A 23756-nucleotide genomic window follows, 5' to 3' on the forward strand; every position below is an offset into this window, starting at 1 on the left:
CGAAGAGTTAAAGTATTAGGCATTTATCATTTTAAGTCCACTGAATTTAAGTGAATGTGAAAAATAACTTAAATTAGTGCTGTGAATTTAAACGAGGAAAAAATGTAGAACTATTTTACTCATAAGCAGTGACTAGCGACGTGTATAAAATCTCTATGGGGCTGTGTGTGTATATTCAGTAGTTCATTCATTTATTGGTCAGTTACCGGCGGGCTTGTTTGTAAAACTGAGATCAGCTTCTTCACTTATATATGAATATATTGCGACAATTTGCTGGACATATGAAATCTAACTCAGTGGGGTCGAGAACTTGACAGCATGAAAGAAAATGTGAATGTCAGATTCGTGCTTTTAATTTTTTTCTTCGTGGTGTATCTTTGCATCGGGGGTGCAGTGTTCTCTGCTATCGAAGGACCGGCAGAAGAGAAAAGGAAAGAACAAATGTCACATTTTGTCGTACAATTTTTAAATCAACACGAATGTATTCATTTCAAAGATCTGAATGAATTTATCGAAGAAGTTGTCAAAGCTTATGAAACAGGCGTGTCAGCGGTTAACAATGCCACTGACAATCCGAAGTCCTGGAACTTCGCTTCATCGCTGTTTTTCGCAGCAACAGTAATTACAACCATCGGTAAGTGTATGATTGTTGTTGTACGGAGAGTGACAAGTAGCAAGTTGAATGCTAGCGGTTACGTGCAATCACAATAGAGACTGCGTACTACAGTTGATTATAGTTCCTGGGCTCCCTGTGCTAGTACTACTGTAGCTCCGTAATTTAATACTGGTATCCCCGCCCCGAGAAACAGTCACCAGCTGTAAACAATATTGACTGAATCACAGTCCCTCTAGAGGGACTGTGACTGAATTCAACGAGACTGAACTTTAATTAAAAAAAGTCTTTATTATATCTGATCATCCTCAACTGGTGTCATACTTAGTGTCAAATAATATTTATAGTATCAATGACGATTTTTAGAATAAAACAAACAAAATATTCAATAATTTTTCGAAAATAGACACCCATCTGATTTTTTTTTGATTTTTTAAAAATATTTAGAACTGTTGTGGGGGTGGGTGAAATTTGGTACATGTAAATAGATAAAAATGGGTAATTTTTTCAGGCATTTTTCAGCCAAATAATTTGTACTTGAAAAAAAAAAACCAAAGTGTCCAAATCAATAATTATGTAATAATTTTAAAACAAAAAATTTAACATTAGATTGATTGAATTACCTGTGATTCTAACTTGATGGAAAAATTTCAGAGAAAATTGGTTCTGTTAAAATACATGTTTTAAACTGTTATTATAAAAATATGAAAACAAATTTAGCAACTGAATATAAATTATTACTTTTGTCACATGTTTTACATCTCTATTTTTGACATGACATTTTCGACCCCTCATAGATAGGTATGAATCCTTGCTGTCAAAAATGACTCCTTTTGTACAATATGTTTTGTTGGAGTCATACAAACACTATTTTTTTTTATTTTCATTATTTTCAAACTATTTTTAATATTCAATAGTGGTAGCCATTCATGGTGTGAACAATGACTGTGTCATTTTTTTATTGTTGGATGTGTACAATGTATGTGATATGCTAGCCCTTGCCTGTATTCAGAACTCGCCTGTTTTGCTCAGCTGGGTTGTAGGTGATGTTAAATAATGATATTGAGTAAGGTTGAGTTTGTGGAATATTAGCAATGTGTCTAGTACCTGCATGTAGAAATTCTGCTGTGCATATTTACAGCTGGGCTAGGTATGACAAAAATATGGACAAAACCTCAGAATTAATTTACATAGTTGAATGCATTGTTGATAAGGTATTAGATATGATTGTGGATTTTAATGGTTATCACTAGTTATCATATTGAGTTGAGTGTAGGTATATAACAGTAACCATGTGACAAAAAAACTCATAAGCACAGTTATGACAATGTCCAATTCCTCATTTTTTCCCATATACCGGTATATACGACAGTGCTGATGTTATTTAATGTCAAAATCAGTTTACAATTAATTATTTAAGGAATATAAATTTCTTGTTTGCAGTAAAGCTGCTTTTTAAAACTATCTAGAAAATCATTTGCATCCCCATGTATGTCTAAAATAGAAAGTGAATTCAATCCTTTAATTTTTTTTTTTTTTTTTAAATATAAAGTGATGTGTTACAAAAGTTGCTGGTAAGTGAATTAATTGTGGCACCGTAAATGTATGTATTCATAAATCTGTTGGAGCTGGTGTTGATGACATGTTCTGTTCTTTATGACTGTAAATTATTTGTCATTTGCATAAGTGCTACTGATAGTGCAAACCCAGTATGAAAAATAATTGTTGATTTCTTTAGATTTATTTAATTGCTGATTTCTTTAGATTTGTTTAATACAAACCTGGTACTAGTATTTTTTTTCTGTAACTTGAATGTTTTTTCTTGGACAAGATGAGTTTCTGAAAAACTAACATGTTAATTATTTCACCTTGCCTGTATTTTTTCAAGATTTAGGTATTTCTTGTAATACAATTGTCAATGCTGTAGATAATTCAATTCAAATATTGGCAGTGGCTCCAGAGCCAGCAGGCTGCTTGTTTTCTCATTTTTGATTGATATTTTTGTTGACAATTGAAGACAAAAGTGATAAATTATAGTACTAGACTAATAATCTATGCCATAAAAATATCATGATGGTCCAGAGAATCGTTGAATAATTATCAGTTAATCACTGTGTTTTTTCAAAAAAACCACAGAATTTTGGCAGTTCTTTTAGTTATTAAACATCATTTGATTTATCATCTCTTAACAAGTTTGTGTATAGCTATAAAACAGTGAACACATGTGCAAATGCAAAGCTACGATTGTCAGATTGTACTTGTCATCAATTCAATGGTCAGTCTGTCCATGACAGTTGATGAGATACACAACTAAAGATTTGATTCATTAAATTCAATAAACGCTACTATTCATTCTTCAGAGTTATTGCTTGCTTTTTATTGATCAATTCTCTGGCCTTGTTATTTATATGTTGGATTTTCCGCACATGTATTCATTCCGTCACACATGTCAAATGATTCTCTAGTGATACATGTAGGCACATATAAATATAATTAATACCAAAATATTCAGTTCAGCTAAAATGGCTTTATGTTTGCCCTATAGAAGATAATATTTGGTAATCATAGTCCTAAGTAACTATTACATAAAAATAGCTAGACGTTTCAAGCACTGTCTCTTTATTGATAGCATAGAAGAAAAAAAAAAGATTGCCCTAATTAGTTGCCTTAGTTGACACATGCTGTGCAGTAAATGTTCTGTATATATGAGAGTTTAGTGAAACTAAACCTACATGTACTACATGTACTTGAATATTTAATATCACAAATATGCCATGAGTAAAAGAATACTATGAAATTTTGAATCAGTGAACATTTTACTAGGGTTCTTTGACTGTTACAGTAACCATTATGGAAAACCAATCAATGCAGGGTAACTACAATGCTTGTTGCTCCTGAACCACAATAGGTCAAAGCTGGGTCATGGTTAAAAATACCACCTTGGGTTGAACTCAACGAAAAGGTCAACACATCAAGTTCCCCTGTTATGGTATGGTTTGAATTAGTCTTGGTTTTTTAAGGGACATAGTAGAACCAAGTCAAAATGTAATTCATCATTAAGTTACCGGAAGACCAGGCTTGAACTTTCTCAAGACATGATAGAGGTTGTTGACATGTAAAAAATCATATGCAAATTAGTTTTAATTATTTCGCCAATTAGGCACCATGCTTAGGCATTTACTTTAGGGGGGGAATACAGCGATTTGCATGTAAGCAAGGACAAGTGTCAATATCTTTTAAAAAAACATCCACAAAATATAGTTTATAAATATCAAGTCGTGTAAATAGACAATGTGGATAACTATGAATAATTTAATTGATTGTCTGATGTTGTATCCTGATTATCGTAATAGATCTTACGCCTTTGATGCATATACATATTATTATTAAATATTCTGATATTATTAAACCTAATTATTTTAAAATATATGTATTCTTTATTTTTCCTCTTATATACTGTAAAATGACTAATTTTCACTGGGTTTAAATTTTGCTGATTTACCATTCCAGGCACATTTTTCAGTCAGCGAAATAAACAAAATTAAAACCCAGTGAATAATTAACCCTTTTACAGTAGTATATGTAATGGTTTGAAAATGCTTTCAATTCTACAATTTCAGTATTGTTCTGTATTATTTTTTTTTTTTAGCGACTATGTATGCTTTTTATCTTTCAAATGCTGATTTTCATTGTGTTTCCACAAAAACAAAATCCAGAATTTATGATTGTGTATAATATGCTTCTAGGCAATAGTGAGCATATAATTTCACTTTGTAATAGTCGCAAAATTAAGTGTGTATAAAGGAACACTGTATAGATTCTATTTCCTTGACAATTACTGTGAATAACCAATAACTGGCCATAAATTGTGCTTCCAACTGTTAGCTACTGTGGGTAAATAAATAGACTGGTGATTATAGCTATTTTTAGAATAATTTAAGTTTTCATATTCACTAAGCATGTTATTGAATGTATATGGGCAGATTAAACTAGAAATTATTTTGAAGTATGGTGCTGTTTGTGAAATACGGCTGTATTGTATTTTTTGCTCAATATTAAACAGTGATTGATTGTGAAAGTTAAATTGGATGAAAACACTCCTTGCTGTGATATTGTATGTTTGTGAAAATACCTCCTGTGAGCATTGCATGTATGAGTACTATGAAAGAATGCTTTTCATTAGTTTTATGCCAAACACTTAAAACGTCACTGCTTTTCCTGTTACTTGCTATGCTCTTTAATATACACTAATGTACATTATTACATATATTCGCCTGAACGGGGAGTACTAAAATTACTTTCTCATTTTCATTGCCAGTTATCTCTCACATTTTCTCAGGGACTGTGCAGCAGATATCAATGAAACTTGGCAAGTTGATGAACAAGTCTATGTTACATATGCACATAGTTTTTTTTTCCAGATCTGAAAATCCTAAGTGGGTCTTTTTCAAGATTTTCATTCAAAATTACCCCTCTACTACACTGACAGAGCAACTGAGCATGCTCAGAATATTTGATTCTGTTAAATTCAGATTCATGAACTCCTGATTTCTGATTCACAAGTTTTACCTAAATGTATTCAAACTAACTAAATGAAACAGAAACTCAGTTTGCACTATACATAAAAAATACAGAGCTTAGGACAACTGAGACTAAGAATTTGTGTTACAGAAAATATTCACAAAAAATATGAAGATATAGCATGCCTTATAATCATGAATTTAAAATTATTATTACATATTATGCACTGTTTAAAATAATAAAAACTTTTTATTTCGAAAAACATAATTTTTTTCCCCCCAGATCTGAAAATCCTAAGTGGGTCTTTTCAAGATTTTCATCCAAAATTACCTCACCCTACTGTACTGACAGAGCAACTGAGCATGCTCAGAATAAATAATTAGCTTAGATTATAATGCCATTGTTTTTAGTGATGTCATGAGCTGGCCATAACCTGGTCATGACCTTGATCTGAATCAGTGACAGATGGGTCGTACCATTACCAATCTCAGTGGAAAATGTTGAGGTGTGTCAGGGCTACATTTTGATGGGAATTATATTGGTGATAATGAAACAAACCCAGGTCCTGGTAATATACAAAGACCTGAATTAACAAAGAAGTCAAGTTGTTATTAAAGGTACATGTACATCAAGGTTTACTCAGATTTATGAATGCAGTTTCTTTTTGTTTTTAGTAATATTTTATTGGGGTATCTCATATGAATTACAATACTTGAAATACACAATAAAATGGGATTACATTTCTTGTATTTTCTTGCTCATTTATATGTTCCAATACTTGGTTTATAACTAGCTTTAATGACCTCAGGTACATTTATTACATCAGTCTAACCCATAACTTTCAGAAAATTTCCCCATTTTTTAAGGTGTCCTTTTAATTTATTTAGCTGTATAAATGGCGTTAACATCTGGCATTGAAATTCCCCCTTTTTCAGTTCTACCAATCATTGTTTGTCTAGCTATTTTTTCTGGACCCTTCCATATAAATTTATAAATCATTTTGTTTACCAAATTCATTACATATTGTATTCTAGATATGGCCAATGTTTTGATGATCTGTACCTTCCCCATAAGTGTTAAATCTCTGGATTTCCAAAATTGCAATGTTTTTCTTATTTTTTCTAGTGGTTCGGCCAGATTTAGTTCTCTTGCTTTGTTTTTATCATAGGATACTAAAATTCTAACAATTTTTATTGGATCAGTTGGCCACTTTAAGTTGAGTGGTCTTTCTTTGCACTTTTTATTTTTTCCTATCCACAGGGCTCTTACTCTTATTTATTGATAGACCTGAAATTTCTTTGAATTTTTCTAGTAATTCAAACATGTTTTGTGCTGATTCAATATCCCTGAAAAAACATGTCAAGTCATCAGCAAAAGATGCATTTTTTATCTCATTTTCCCCCACCAAAATTCCATTAATGTTTTGTTGTGTTCTCAATTTCACCAGAAATATTTCTAATGCCAATATGAAAAGTATTGTTGAGATACAATCACCCTGTCTGACACCACGATGAAGTTGGAAGTAGCCTGTAGCCTGTAGATGTTCCCTTATTCATAACACAGCTGTAAATATTGTTATAAATAATTTTCACCCATTTTATAAATCCCTAGCCAAAATTAAAAGCTCTCAATGCCTTAAACAGGTACTGCCACTCAATACAGTCAATGGCTTTTTCCAAGTCTACCGTTACCAACAGACCAGGCAATTCCATCTCCTCTGTGTAGTCCATTACTCCTTCAATCAATTTTATCTCAATAATGAAATTGATTATATATAAGTAGAATGGGTGTTATTCGATTATTAGTTCTCGACGATGGGAACCAAAAGGTTGATGTGTCACCAAATAATCGTTTTAAACAGCTAGCAACACAGAATTAAACGTTTGACGATATTATAAATATACAATATTTTATGGTATTTGTATTTCTTTGTATTTATGTTCCTTACCATACAAAAGCCCTCTGAAGGTTTTTAGTAATGTAATAAAGTTATTATTATTATAAGCTGTTTTCTTTGAAACACCACTTCGATCTCCAACCTCAGCAAGTGACAGTCCACGAAAATACAAATCGACAAATCTTGTTCTCTCTTTAACTGATTTTTCGACTCCTTGCTTCTCCATCGTGGTGTTTAAACAACTTGGACAAATGCCGTAGTTACGCAATTAACACAATGACTGACCAAAAGTGAGTAAAAGACAGACACGTCTCAAAGTCTGTGGGCATCGGATTTTGTAGCAAAAATAGAAAACCTTGTGGGCAATATCTGTCAATCATTTTTCTGATTTGCAGCCGATGTTTATATTTCTAGTTGCAACTTATGTAATGTGAAAACAAAATGTGTAACCTATTGTAGAATGTTATCTACCATATATCTTAGCACTACTTCAGCATCAAATCAGTGCCTGGAATTGCTGTAATTCAACTGTTTTCAGTTGTTCTATGTATTATTTAAACATTAGTATTTTATAATTAAATAACAGGGACTATGGCATTTATGTCTTGTTACTGCAGTACTCACAGTTACAACTTTGCTCAGTAGTTATATTTATGTTGCGACGAAACTATGCAAATGAGATAAAATAGTCCTTTCCGACTTGCCACAGTGCATTTTGACACTTCATTAATATTGTTTATTGTTATGGTTTAACATTTTTGGACAACTACTAAAACCTCCAGAATCATTTTTTTGCTCAAAAAAGATTATCAAAAGCAAAATTAGTTACGTATTTATGCAAATTAGTCCATGAAGTAATTTCCGTGCTTTGTTTGTTTTCTTCAGAGATTGAGCTACAAATCAAACTGTCATTTTAATATCAGCAAATTAAAAAGAAATTGTGTAGCCTTTAAAGCATTGAAAACCTAGATCAAAAACAAATTGAAAGATTTGAAAAATCATGCACCTGTGTATGTATTAACACTGTCCTCTCTGAATAACCAGTCTTTGTTTTGATTTTTGAAATAACCCCAAAAATGTTCAGGTGAGGCCATAGTTTTCTGTCACATTAGTTGTGTTCACGTTACATGAAGTACGGGCTAAGATTTAAGCTGACTTAGGCTTATCTAGCATATTTGCATTTCGGCTAGACCCAATTGCGTCCACGCACAGGGAGGCCAGTCGTTAGCACGGGCTAAGGGGCACCATCAGTCGGTGACCTTTGGCAAGCCGCTATTTACAAACGAAAAATGGATGACAAGCGCGAGGTTCTATTTCTGCTGCTGACATGCTTCGTTCTAATTTTGAAGCGACGTGCACAGGAACGCGAGAGAAGACGGATCCAACTTATTTGGATGCATAGAAACGGTATACAACAACGTAACAGAATACAGAGTTTTATTAATGCTTGTCGTTGACAGCGAACCAAATTTATTTTGTCTACGATTGGAGCTGCTGTACACTCTACTACAGCGACCCGATCAGTATGGAAGCGTGTACACTGAGCTCGGTTGCCATTTTGGGAATGAAAAAGTTGGATATATTTAATCACGTGCATAATGTTCACATCCAAAGGTCGCTGCAGAGGGCGCTTAGCCCTGGGCTAAGCGTTCACGCACACTTCGTTAGCCCGTACTAAGGGTCTAGACCGCATCTTAAATTCGGATCAGATTTAGCCTGTGCTAAGCGTTCACGCACGTTTGCTTAGCACAGGCTAAGGAATTTGACCTCTTAGCATGTGCTAAGGAGCTGTGCGTGAACGCAACTATTATTGTAGGAGAGAGATAACAATAGAGAGAGATAACAATAGAGAGAGATAACAATAGAGAGAGAAATAGCCATTGATAATTTTTGAACTTTTGACAACCCTCTCAACTTCTGACATCTTTAACAAAATCTGCTTAATTTTGTTCATTTTAAATAAACATTTTGTAATTTTGTTTTTTTAAATGTTGTTAACTTGCTTCAAAACTAACAAACAAAAATATATAAAAATGTGCAAGATGTTGTTGCCAAAATTTTGGTATCAAAAATCCTGGCATTATTTTTTTGTTCTTTTTTCTTGATTGTTTGAAAATGTGAATACAGAAAGCATAGCATGTACGCTATATAATGACGTTGTACATTAAATCATTTGCAAGTGAAAAAAGATGGTTGTGTTGTTGTGTCTAGGTCTCCAGAGGGTACCATCTATGGAAATCCTATTTTGTCAAGTGAACCTCTGGGATTACAGTACAAGATGACAAGGTGCATCATATTTTTCTACGGTCCTCATCACATGACCAATTTCAATGTAATGGTGAATTCTTGACCCACAGTTTTCACGTTGCATTTTATATGCCATTAGCTTTTATCACAATTTTCAATATTAATCACTTGTCTCAAACCCATTAAAGAGCGGGTTTTCATAGTAGGGCGGAGCTTAGTAATGATCATTCAACTACACCAGCTGTCAATCGTTTATTGTACACAATAATATTAAAAGGTATGCTTTCACCTCATGTTCATGTATACCCCCTAATCTAAACTGAAAGGTATAATAAACAGTTAATTTCTGCCAAAGAAGCAGCTTGCTGGAAGTAGAGTCATTCTGCAATTTTCAGTAATATATTCACAAGCACATATACCACATTGCATTGTGTAAAAAGTATTTTTCATCATTTCAACTTTAAAATCCAGTTTTCGAAATGATCGACTGTTGTCAATTCTGGTTTGCAATGTTTCCTTCAGGATTCTTTTTTGTTTGTGTCTCATACACTTCAACACATCGCCTGCTGATCTGATATACAATTCAGCTATCCATGAGGACTTCCACCAGACAGGCAGTTGTATCTGCTAATTATTAAACTATCCCTTGGTATTTATGCTTGTATCTCATCCTGTTGTACATCTTAATTTTATATGTCTCAATTGTATTTGGTGAAAACAGGGGTGGAAATTATTTGGGAATTTTTGGAAGCAGCCATTGGTTCTATATTGATAAAGAAGTCATTCCGAATTTTGCATAGCACATGTTGATATTGATCGTTGCTTGGTGATTTTGATAGAAATACAATTGGCTGTATTTTTTCCTTGCTTTTATCTATTAAACAGATAAATTCTAGTTCTTTACACTGCATTTTTCATCTGAATCTAAAATAAATATTGTCTGTATGATGAGAATATTTTTGAGCCCATATGGTTGTATTTTTATCTTCTTTGTTGATGCCTCTGCTATACTGTTGCATGTGGTCATGGTGATTTAGAGTGATTTTACACAAAATTCTTTTTTTTACTTGGGTGGGGTGTGGTGGTGGGGGCCAGTGGACTGACTCCTATTACATCTATTAATTGCTTTTTTTGTGCTTCAAAATAGATTCATATGTACATACTACATATCAGGTTTTATTTTCAATTTATTGAGCTACTTTATGCCTCGATGGGTTTTCATTATAAGGGTCTTCCATATGTTACTGTTAACTCATCGCACACACTATCAGATGCCCATTGTTAGAGAGTAACACATGTTATCATATATTTATACATTTAAGAATATTATGTATCTGTTAATATTGGCAATTTATTCAAATTTATAATATCATACAATTTTTGACACAAGTAAAAATTGTTATCTATTTGGTTACTTTTTGTACTTGTACAAACGATTTAGCCAGAAGGGTAAAGTTGCTTCTTTCAATGAAAATTTAATATAATTAAGCTAAATATTAAAGAAGGGGTTCAACCAGTTGAAACCATGGGGAAGAGGTAGCTGGAAAATTTAAAAAAAAAAATAATCACAAAGACATCAACAACAAAATTGCATGTAACATGTTGCAGGAAAAACTGTTTGCCATACAAGAAAAATAATCAGATAAGGCACCACAAAAAATTTTACCTAATCACACACACCGCCTCAATTTCAAATGGTTGCTTGTTAAAATACAAATGCGATTGAAGAGTACATGTAGTTTACTACAACAATAGTCATGTACTGTAGGTTGTATATTAATGAATTATAGAGTTTAATGTAATTATGTGTCGTATGTAATTGGTCATATTCACAGGGTTAATGAGTTAATTATTTGCTATCTCTCCACATTACAACATGATAGTTTCGCAAGTGGTATCTATGTGACTGGTATGCAGTATTAAAGGTCATAGTAAATACTTTTAATGGAAATACATGTATGACAAATCCTGTAAGGGAAAATAGTTATGATTATTATACTTTATAATCACATCATCGCCATATTGTTTCGAATATCAAAACTGCAACATTGCCATCTAAGTTGCTGACTGATTTGTTATGTGCACCTGGAGGTCGTTAAAACAAGTTGTGGCGAACCAACCACAACAGGAGACATCAAACTAATAGTGGGGGAAGAAGACTATGATACAATTGCCTTTAATTCAATCTATTGTATAAATGTATGTACTGACATAGTCTGAAATGTCAGGAACATAGTCTATGGTATGTGTCCTAAAGCTCGTAAATGCATGCATTAATTCAATTGCAACCCTCGTAAAAATGTTTTGGACTAACCAATCTTTATCATGTAAAGATCTCAAGACACACATCGCAAACCAGTTGATAACTTATATTTGGTGTTTGAAACAATATGGCGGTAATAATAAAAAAAAAATTAAATTAAATCTTCCTTTCGCAAAAGAAAAAGAAATAAGTATCATTTGTTTTGATTGGTACTTTTTCATTCATGATTAAGTTCAGGAAAAATGTGTAGAAAAAAAAAGTAATTTTCACATGATTTTTTTATTTATCCTTTTCTGATTCATTCAGTGGCCTGTGAAATTCTTTTTTTTTTACCTGCAATTGAACTGCTTTACCCAGCAGCACACGTTTTATGCTGGTACTGAATTGTGTATATTTTTGACACACCTTCATGTTGTAAAGCTTTATAACTATGTTGATGGAAGAACGGAAGATCACAGAGCTCTGTTTATTTTGTTGCCTGTCTGTCTTCAGAAGAGGCTGCCTTTAAAATATAGACTGGCACAGTCTGGGTGAATTACTTTTTTTTCAAATTTAAAATTAAATAAAAAAATAGCGAAATGAAGGTGTTAACTCAAAATCCCTGTAACTGCAAAATCACCCCACCTTTCGCAAAACTATTTTTTCCCAATTTTTTTTAAAAAATCACCATAGCTGGCCCAGTCTATTTAAAATATTATATACATAGATGTCATTAAAATAAAACTGACCTGTCTCATTCTACTATTTGTTTTATCTTTCTGTTACTGGTAATCGCCTAAACCATGACAAAAATAAACAAACATGCTAATGTCCGCCAACCTATCGCATGGTACATGTATTCTTATTTTTTCAAAAAATGAACCTGTATGTCATTTCGTTGGCTTTGCTGTCATCATGACAGTATTGAAAAAGATGTTTTGACTTAATATTTGCTAAGTGGATAATTTTTGGGGTGGGGTGGGGGGTTTGGTGCCCCCCCCCATAAAATATTTGGTCTTGGGGTTCTGCTATCAAATGGATGTGAACAATTTAGGCGATGAAGTTAGGTTGGCATGTCTTGTGGGTCTGTATTATTTCACTACATTGTACGTCAATGTTCTTATAGGACAGCAGATTTAGATTTTAGATTACCGTATTTATCTGGCTAAGAGCCCATGCCCAGACAAAGGCTCACCTCCCACTTTTGATAAAATAAAGGAGTTGAGGTCATATCCTAGCAAACTCCCAGGAGGTTTTTTTCTACACCTGTAATAAAATAAAATAACGAAAACCTTTTTTGTTCGTTGTATTAACAGTTGACTTCCTTGCAGTCTGTTGTGATTCTGATAAAACATTTTGAAAAAATAAACGTCAATTGCGTAAAATGAGGAGTGAACGCGAAATAGCTGTGACATATATAGAGCAGCGTGTTCACCACTGTGTACGCAGTTTACATTTAGTTTTTTAGCTCCGCTGTCGACTTTGTCGAGCGGAGCTTATCATATGAGTGATTGTCCGTCGTCGTCATCCGTATCAATGTTTTACTTTTTAGCTCCGCTGTCGACTTTGTCGAGCGGAGCTTATCATATGAGTGATTGTCCGTCGCCGTCGTCGTCGTCCGTCGTCGTCGTCCGTGTCAATGTTTTACTTTTTCGACTTCTTCTTGAAAACTACAAGCCTGAATGCTTTGATACTTGGTGTATATGTACCTTGGGTAGACCTCTCTTAGGTTTGTTCATTTCATGTTGATATCTTCAACTCTCTAATTTTGGTGAATATTTTTGTCATTTTTGGTAAAAAGTGATATTTTCGACTTCTTGTTAAAAACCGCAAGTGCAATTGCTTTGATATTACATATATAGGTACTACATGTGGACCTCTCTCAGATTTGTTCATTTTGTAATGATATCTTTAATTCTCTAATTTTGGTGAATATTTTTGTCATTTTTGGTAAAAAGTGATATTTTCGACTTCTTGTTAAAAACCGCAAGTCCAATTGCTTTGATACTACATATATAGGTACTACATGTGAACCTCTCTCAGATTTGTTCATTTCGTGATGATATCTTCAATTCTCTAATTTTGGTGAATATTTTTATCATTTTTGGTAAAAAGTGATATTTTCGATTTCTTGTTAAAAACCACAAGTCCGATTGCTTTGATATTACATATATAGGTACTACATGTGGACCTCTCTCAGATTTGTTCATTTCGTGATGATATCTTCAATTCTCTAATTTTGGTGAATATTTTTGTAATTTTTTGGTAAAAAGTGATATTTTCGATTTCTTGTTAAAAACCACAAGTCCGATTGCTTTGATATTACATATATAGGTACTACATGTGGACCTCTCTCAGATTTGTTCATTTTGTGATGGTATCTTCAATTCTCTAATTTTGGTGAATATTTTTGTAATTTTTGGTAAAAAGTGATATTTTCGACTTGTTAAAAACCAAAAGTTCAATTGCTTTCATATTACTATATAGATACTACATGTAGACCTTTCTTAGATTTGTTCATTTCGTGATGATATCTTCAATTCTCTAATTTTGATGAATATTTTGGTCATTTTTGGTAGAAAGTGAAATTTTCGACTTCTTGTTAAAAACTGTAAGTCCGATTGCTTTGATACTATACATATTGTTCATTTTCTAATGATGTCTTCAGTTCTTTAATTGAAATGTGCATTGCTAACAGCGGAGCTATCTCAGCCAATAGGCTGCTTGTTTGACTTCTTCTTGAAAACTACAAGCCTGAATGCTATGATACTTGGTGTATATGTACCTTGGGTAGACCTCTCTTAGGTTTGTTCATTTCATGTTGATATCTTCAATTCTCTAATTTTGGTGAATATTTTTGTCATTTTTGGTAAAAAGTGATATTTTTGACTTCTTGTTAAAAACCCCAAGTGCAATTGCTTTGATATTATATAGGTACTACATATTATATAGGTACTACATGTGGACCTCTCTCAGATTTGTTCATTTTGTAATAATATCTTTAATTCTCTAATTTTGGTGAATATTTTTGGTAAAAAGTGATATTTTCAACTTCTTGTTAAAAACCGCAAGTCTTATTGCTTTGATATTACAAATATGGGTACTACATGTGGACCTCTCTCAGATTTGTTCATTTCGTGATGATATCTTCCATTCTCTAATTTTGGTGAATATTTTTGTCATTTTTGGTAAAAAGTGATATTTTCGACTTCTTGTTAAAAACCGCAAGTCCAATTGCTTTGATATTTATTACTTTTATAGATACTACATGTGGACCTCTCTCAGATTTGTTCATTTCATGATGATATCTTCAATTCTCTAATTTTGGTGAATATTTTTGGTAAAAATTGATATTTTCGACTTCTTGTTAAAAACTGCAAGTTCAATTGCTTTGATATTACATATATAGGTACTACGTGTGGACCTCTCTCAGATTTGTTCATTTTGTAATGATATCTTTAATTTTCTAATTTTGTTTTGATACTATACATATTGTTCATTTTCTAATGATATCTTCTGTTCTTTAATTGAAATGTGCATTGCTAACAGCGATGCTATCTCAGCCGAGAGGCTGCTTGTTGAAACATGTCGTGGCCCTGAAAAGGACAGTTAGGTTTGTGTTTCCTTTCGTTTTAATATTCTGCCTTACATCAGACATGCTATCAATTCCCATTCTGGTTTGGAGTCCTTCCTGAGAGTACCTCCCATCTTTTAAACCAGCAAATCTGTGAAGTGTTATTGCATTAATCTTTGACACTATTCTAGGACTTGCTGTAACTTGTAATTTCTTGGATAATGGTTACAGGGCCGGGCGATCTCTCGACCCCTATTGTATATTTCTTTTATTATTGAGCCCTGGGCTTTTACCCGAATAAATACGTTAGATTCAAAACCTGTGGCGGTTTATTTGCTCACGTTCAAAAACTGAAATTGCGTTTGTGTAGTGGTAATACAAGTGAAGATAGACTATAGTGTGTACATAACTAAATACGCTCCTTATTTGGTAGAATGATTTCAAGTGACTACGAAATCAAGTACAATCATGATACACACTAAAATGTACACTGAGGCGTCTTTTATAAAGGCTTTATTGAATTCGCACCTGCTATGATTAAATATACTTTTCAACTTAATCTGATTTAATGTAGTGAGTCCTATTGCATTCAAACTGATAAGAGTTTCCTTGTTACCATCTCTCAAATGGCTTATATAACTGAATTAGTGTTGCTTTACAATAGAGATACATGTATTTAAGAGTGAAATGAGATGTGTGATCAACTTCAACTATAACAACTATAACTTGACGAATAATGCTCTGAATCAATTCAATCAAGGACGAACAGATACAGTGAATCATTGTCTGTAGATAATAATTAATTACCAATGATAAACTACAAATAAACAACAACAGATATGAATAAATTAGAAAACACAGGTGGATAAACATCCATGTTACAATCTGCTGTCGTATATGGAGCACGTCTTTGGTTTTGACAATTCTTATTATACCTACCCACCAACCATAACATTGATACATTCAGTACATAGTACTTAATTGATGAAATAAATGTACAATCTCCATAGCAAGGCTCTAATATATGTACCATCCTTTTTTTTTAGGCTATGGTCATGTGACACCACTTTCTGATACTGGGAAAGGATTTTGTATCGCATATGCCTTATTAGGTTTGCCTCTAACTCTGCTTTTAATTGGTGCTTCAGTTGAAAGGCTCGGTGTCATCACAACAAAGTTTCTCAAATATCTTATTTCTAAATTAGGTAAGTATTCCTGTAGCATTTCATTTAGTTTACATTGCATTGAGTCAAGAACACTGATGATAACAGAGCTGTCAAGGGTTTTTATAGGGAATCCACCAAAGAGTACAGCGTTTCTACGAGTCACACCTTCTAGACACAAACTAAAAAAAATTTGAGAGATTTTTAATATACATTGTACTATACTGTGTAACATTTTAGGTGACACAACAAAACATTGCTTTGAACGACATTGCTTTCATTATGTTGTTTTTATTTCTCTGAAGCAATTTTCACCAGGAAGCAAAAATAAATTTACTCCTAATTAAATGGGTTAGTTGACAATGCAGTGACAGTTGTCAAATTCAGAAACCTTAAGGCACTGTGAAAAAGTTTGGCTTAAAGAGATGTACAGTCACTAGTAGCATAGTAGTTGTCGTATCAGACTTATGATCGATAGACTCAAGTTCAAATCCAAACTTAGGCTGAACATCAAAAGGGTCAACCCCTACCCTGGGTGAGTGTGCCACAGACTCAATGGGAAGGCCAATTCCACTGGCCGAGATCCATTCACTAACGAATGCGATTTTGGGGGAACCTTGATAAAGGTCCGCAGGTGCTTGTGTTTGACCGAGCCTGGTTGACACCAGGATAGAGCACTAAACTACCATTTGATAGGAAGATGGCCGCACAGCCCTGTCATGTAGTCTGAAACATGAATATGACTCATCATCATCATGTTACTAGCAATCTTGCCATGTGTAGAATATAGCATGGATTGTTTTAATCCTGAAAAAAACTTTACTTATAATACTGAATTATTCTTATTTTGCAGGTCATTTATACAGAACAGTGACAATACAGCTCATACACATTGCCATTTTAGGACTCTTTATCTTCGTCTTCTTTTATATCATTCCTGCTATAATACTTGATGCCTTAGAGCCTCATTGGTCTTTCTTTGAATCTGTGTATTTCTGTTTTATATCATTAACGACAATTGGTCTTGGTGATTATATACCTGGAGAGACGCACCATCATTTTAAATACAGAGATTTATACAAAGTCTGCATTGTTTGTAAGTTTATGAATCAACACACCTACAAAAAAACTTCGAAAGGGGCATAGTCCTCATTGCTTTTCACATCAAATGTGTATGTTCTGTTGGACACAATTCAGTTGTGCAAAGTTGTGTTTCAGCAGTCAACACTGAAACAAGTATTAGTATAATTCAGTGTGCTCTGTCACCTAAATGTTTGCTGTGATGCAACTAGCTGTGCTAATTCATTGGCGCACAAAAAATACATTGACATAGTGATCTTGAAAAACATGTTATTAAAATTATGGAATTTGTAATTTGATAAAATGAAATTCACATTTTATAAACAAAATTAAGTTTAAAAAAACAGGGGCCACAATATTTTGTTTGGCCTTCAAGTCACCTATACAGTCGCATATTGGACAAACAAAGGTCATAGCGTCATGGTGGCTAGAAATATCGTGTGGGATTCGACAAACCTGAAAGTATTTTGGGGGATATTTCCTTGCTTAATAATTTGCTGTACACATTTGATGATGGTCAATTTTGACAAAGTAAGGGTATTCAAACGCAAAGATCAGCCTTTTAATGTGAGCTATGAAATAAAGAAACTAGAGTTCAAAATCAAATCGTTTGATCTTTTCTCACAGTTGAACAGAAAATCGGCATTTGTATTTGTTGGTAGACACTAAATACATGCAGGATAATATTTAGTTCATGAGTTTTATCACCATAATTTTCACACCAAAATTTTGTCAGTTTTTATGTATTTTCCAATTTTTGTGTTTTTTTTATTTTTGACCGAAAAGACATAATTTTCCGATGGTCACAGATTATACTGGTATTATTTTGTGAAATATTGGCGTTCAAAGGGTGAACACTAATATTCAATTATTGATCTGCATAGAGTTATAAATATAGGTACAATGAATACTACTATTTTGATTGTGTCTACAGGTTACCTGATGCTTGGACTTATAGCAATGGTTCTCATACTGGAATTGATGGTACATATCCCAGAGTTGAATGCAGGTCTTTTATTTATGATACCAAAACATGATCTTGGTGAGAATACAGAAGAGCAGCATTTACCAACTGAATCAGCATCTATGTATACCCTAAACACTGAATCGCAGTCAGATAATGATGAAAAACCTTTGACTAAAAATATCAAATAATAGTTATTATTATACATCTGTCACCGTAACGCCATAAGTTACAGTGTGCTGTAATTTTGCAGTATTTTACAGAGTATTTCATCCTACCATATAAGGAAATGCGAATTCCAAATATGGAATGATCACGCGCATAAACGTCCTCTAATAATAAAAACAAACATGGCTGCCACTAGGGTTTGACCGGACTCCATGCAAAGAAGTTCGCTAATTCTGTTCTAAACTTTTTAAATTTCGGCATTCCCATGATGTATCCTTGGTAGGAAAAGATGTATAATAATAAGGTTATTACGAAGATACCTCAAAATATGCAGTCAGACAGTACATTGTCGCATCGACCTTCGCTGTGTGTCAGTCTATACTGTTGATGTACTGTCTTTGTGCATACTTTGAGGTATCTTCGTAATAACCTTATAGTCTTTTTTGGGGGCTGATAGGAATATATTCTTGGCAGTACACTGCCATCATAACTGTGTGAATACCCCTAGGTACAAAAATGTGTATGACTTGATGGTACTCTGCCACACAAACATTTACAAGAGATGAATACCATACTGTGGTATAGTGGTTTAAAAATATTTCTTGAATTAAGAAAATCACAAAATAACATTTCAATGAACTTTTCACTTAAGGCAAAATTTTATTTTTTAAATCTTGACAGTTTTCAGCTAGATAAATTTAGTGGTGACCTGTTTGTTTTTTGTCTTGTGAATAATGTGAAATTAGTTACAATTTAAGAATATAGAAAGTTATACTGAATTAGCTTACCCTTATTCTGATACAAATCTTTAGCGCAAAAGACATACTTTTAGACCACATTTAATGATGCAGTCATGGAGCATCTTTTTGAGCTCCATAAATGAGGCTAAGTCAGAAAAGAATGCTATTTTAGAGTGTTAAGACTCATGGTTTGTTCCGTACACATTTTTTGCGGAGAGGTGTAATCAACTTGTATAAGTGTACATAAATAGAGAATTATTTATTTTTTAGAATATTTTTGGGTCGTTGTGGCTGCCTCAGAAAATATGCTGTGTTTTCTTGATCACTCAATGTGTTTCATAATACTTCATTGAAATTCTGCAAACACAGACGCAATGATACATGCTTGTCATCATAAATCCTGACTTATTTCAAAATAAATGTTTAATTAACACTCGCACAAAGCGATACACATTTTCAATGTGTGCAATATTAACATTCATGTACATTTAGGAAAACTTTTGATCTTATAGAGGAATGAGGGATGTCAGGTATCTCGCACATTCTTCCTTCTTGCATTACTTCACTGTCTTTAATGATGTCACTTACTCATCTTACGCAAGTTTTCACACAGCCTTGGTTTATGCGATGCGTCATAATGTTGGCGAAAACTTTATTCTGGTGAGTGGTATTTTCCAATGCAGATAAAGCCCTAAATGTGTTCATATGTAAGTGATTTCATTTTAGCTTGCAATTTTGAAACAGTCTTGTTTGCGCATAAAGAGCACATTATTGCCGGTCAATAGTTTGTATGTGCTATCTTCCCAGAAAAAAGTTGTCTGTGCGGGGGTAGTGTTTTTTCTTGCATGACTGTCTATTTGACATTCTTGTACAAGGATTATTAAAGATTAACCTTTTGAGCGCTATAATTTTCTGTTTTATGTATTTTTTTATTGGTATTTTTGGGCCAAATGGACTAAATTCCTCATTATCTTGATCAAAATTGTGGAAAAAAACTATTTGATTCAAAATTTGTGATGATGATTAAAGTTGACTCAGCACAGTCATGTTGTGTTGCACAGCACTTTCGTTTGTGTTATAAAATAAAATTCAGTGAATATTTTTCTTATATTTAACGCTCAACTTGTCAAAAATCAGTGAAAATAAATTCCATTTAAAACACCCAAAAACTCTTTTCAGAGAAAATTAATTCCAGCAAAAATAGAGTATTTTACATGCATTGCACGAGTCTTATGAAAACTACACCAAACACTCTGCATGAATGCACTAGTAACCAGGAGCTTAGATGCAAATAAATCTTGTGTCATTGTGTCCACCAATCTATGTAATCATATTTGGAACAGTGAACACTGTGACGGAAATAAACATTAGTATTTGAGGGCTGTTCTCTGATAAAAAAAATCTTGGAAATGTAATAATAATTGAAAAATAATAATTTCATTCAGAGCACTGTGGTATAAAAACAAATTCTTGGCAAGATAATATGCAAACTGAGAGACCAGTTATGAGCTTCGCTGTTGACTTTGTCGAACGGAGATTATCATATGAGTGATTGTCTGTCGTCGTCCGTGTCACCTTTTTACTTTTTCGACTTCTTCTTGAAAACTACATGCCTTATTGCTTTGATACTTAGTGTATGTGTACCTTGGGCAGACATCTCTCAGATTTGTTCATTTTGTGATGATATCTTCAATTCTCTAGTTTTGATGAATATTTGTTTCATTTTTAGTAAAATTTTATTTTTGAATTCTTGTTGAAAACCGCACGTCTGATTGCTTTTATATCATATACCGGTATATACAATGTAGGTACTGCATGTGGATCTCTCTCAGCTTTGTTCATTTTGTGATTATGTCTTAAATTCTCTAATTTTGCTGAATATTTTTGTCATTTTTGGTAAAAAGTGATATTTTCGACTTTTTGTTAAAAACTGCAAGTCTTATTGCTTTGATGTTATACACATAGGTACCTCAAGTAGACCTCTCTCAGATTTGTTCTGTTCATGATGATATCTTCAATTTTTTAATTTTGATGAATAATTTTGTTATTTTTGGTAAAAAGTCATATTTTTGACTTCTTGTTGAAAACAGAAAGTCTGATTGCTTTGATACTATACATATAGGTACCTCAAGTAGGCCTCCTCAGATTTGTTCATTATCTTCAGTTCTTTAATTGAAACATGCATTGCTAACAGCGGAGCTATCTCAGTCGACAGGCTGCTTGTTTGAATTGTTATTCAGGAAGTTACTACTAAAAAAGGTATAAAGAAATGTTGCACATTAGTTGTTAATTTTATTTTATTTACAATAGCAAAAAATATATTTACAGAGTGTGTTTGCTAGAAATTGTCCAATGTTTCACATTTTTAGTGTATTTACTTAATATATGTGGTAATTGATGTGTATATATGTCTGTATATATTTGTTTTGCCTCAACCATGAATATATGCAGTTTTCAAAGCTGCAACTAGAAGTTATTCATGTTCTTATTCACATTTTCTTTGTTGATTTTTCTCAGATATGTACATTCATTAAAGGTTAGACCATGTCTCTTTGTTTGGAATAGCTGATAATTTAGTTGGTGAGAAATTATAAACTTGAATTTAAAGAGAATCTTTTTGTCATGGAATTAGATCAACATTATGTGATTAATCAGTTAAATATGATTGATCTTCCATTTGTTTGGTTATGTAACCAACACTGATGTGTGAAATGTACAAGTTAATTGTTAACTACATTTATTCGATATTGCACAATTCACTCCATATATATTCATATATGCATGTGAATTGTGCAATAACTTGTGATGTCGATACTCTTAAGCAATTTGCTTTGAAACAGAGTGCATGTGTGGCCAAGGACAAAATGATGTTACCAGGTAGTTACCGATTCTGTGTCTGTTTATAGTGGTTGTTAACAATGGGTTACTAAATGTAGCACCTCTACTTCTTTTCTTATTAGAAGATTACTTTATTTAAGGCTATATATCTCAGTAATTAATTGTTATATGCATGTTACAACTTTAAGTTAAGTTTTCAGAACACAACCAATGTCAAAATAATGTAATAACAATAAACAGCGCCACCAGTGTTAAATTTATTGACCTTTATTTTGTGCCACTAGGTGGCGCTTTTTCATTACCTCCAGGATGAGCGACTCAAATCTTTGTGGATGGATGTTCGATTCCAAGTAGTAGTGGTTTTTTTGCATGTATTCGGTGGAAACACGGAAATAAGAAAACTAAAACATGAACAAAACCTAGGCAATGTACTACATATGAATGCCACTTCCCTCAAAATAGTTTAGTAAAACAGTGGGACACATTGAATATCAACAGATGATGGGGAATGTACTACACATGAATGCCACTCCCCTCAAAATAGTTTAGTAAAACAGTGGGACACATTGAATATCAACAGATGATGGGGAATGTACTACACATGAATGCCACTCCCTCAAAATAGTTTAGTAAAACAGTGGGACACATTGAATATCAACAGATGATGGGGAATGTACTACATATGAATGCCACTTCCCTCAAAATAGTTTAGTAAAACAGTGGGACACATTGAATATCAACAGATGATGGGGAATGTACTACACATGAATGCCACTCCCTCAAAATAGTTTAGTAAAACAGTGGGACACATTGAATATCAACAGATGATGGGGAATGTACTACATATGAATGCCACTCCCCTCAAAATAGTTTAGTAAAACAGTGGGACACATTGAATATCAACAGATGATGGGGAATGTACTACACATGAATGCCACTCCCTCAAAATAGTTTAGTAAAACAGTGGGACACATTGAATATCAACAGATGATGGGAATGTACTACACATGAATGCCACTCCCTCAAAATAGTTTAGTAAAACAGTGGGACACATTGAATATCAACAGATGATGGGAATGTACTACACATGAATGCCACTCCCTCAAAATAGTTTAGTAAAACAGTGGGACACATTGAATATCAACAGATGATGGGGAATGTACTACATATGAATGCCACTCCCCTCAAAATAGTTTAGTAACACAGTGGGACACATTGAATATCAACAGATGATGGGGAATGTACTACACATGAATGCCACTCCCCTCAAAATAGTTTAGTAAAACAGTGGGACACATTGAATATCAACAGATGATGGGGAATGTACTACACATGAATGCCACTCCCTCAAAATAGTTTAGTAAAACAGTGGGACACATTGAATATCAACAGATGATGGGGAATGTACTACACATGAATGCCACTCCCTCAAAATAGTTTAGTAAAACAGTGGGACACATTGAATATCAACAGATGATGGGAATGTACTACATATGAATGCCACTCCCCTCAAAATAGTTTAGTAAAACAGTGGGACACATTGAATATCAACAGATGATGGGGAATGTACTACATATGAATGCCACTCCCCTCAAAATAATTTAGTAAAACAGTGGGACACATTGAATATCAACAGATGATGGGGAATGTACTACACATGAATGCCACTCCCTCAAAATAGTTTAGTAAAACAGTGGGACACATTGAAT

At 33.3% G+C, this 23756-nt stretch overlaps 1 protein-coding gene across 1 annotated transcript; it reads left to right on the plus strand.

Annotated features, from left to right (window-relative positions):
- Positions 1-161: 161 nt before the first annotated feature.
- Positions 162-22303, plus strand: LOC102807719 (potassium channel subfamily K member 1-like). Its single transcript, XM_085493594.1, has 4 exons — positions 162-634; positions 16141-16299; positions 17111-17353; positions 18272-22303. The coding sequence occupies exons 1-4, from the start codon at positions 319-321 to the stop codon at positions 18490-18492; spliced, it is 939 nt and encodes a 312-aa protein (XP_085349720.1). The 5' UTR covers positions 162-318; the 3' UTR covers positions 18493-22303.
- Positions 22304-23756: the final 1453 nt, after the last annotated feature.

The sequence above is a fragment of the Saccoglossus kowalevskii genome, chromosome 2, assembly GCF_978046115.1.
Source record: "Saccoglossus kowalevskii chromosome 2, keSacKowa6.1, whole genome shotgun sequence".
In the NCBI taxonomy this organism is placed as follows: Eukaryota; Metazoa; Hemichordata; class Enteropneusta; family Harrimaniidae; genus Saccoglossus; species Saccoglossus kowalevskii.

What these genes read in the sequence shown, in the direction of transcription:
- LOC102807719 (XM_085493594.1), top strand. Translation starts at nt 319, where the DNA reads ATGAAAGAAAATGTGAATGTCAGATTCGTGCTTTTAATTTTTTTCTTC. An exon ending in AACAGTAATTACAACCATCG is followed by an intron (nt 635 to 16,140) that starts GTAAGTGTATGA and finishes CTTTTTTTTTAG; the next exon opens with GCTATGGTCATGTGACACCA. An exon ending in ATATCTTATTTCTAAATTAG is followed by an intron (nt 16,300 to 17,110) that starts GTAAGTATTCCT and finishes CTTATTTTGCAG; the next exon opens with GTCATTTATACAGAACAGTG.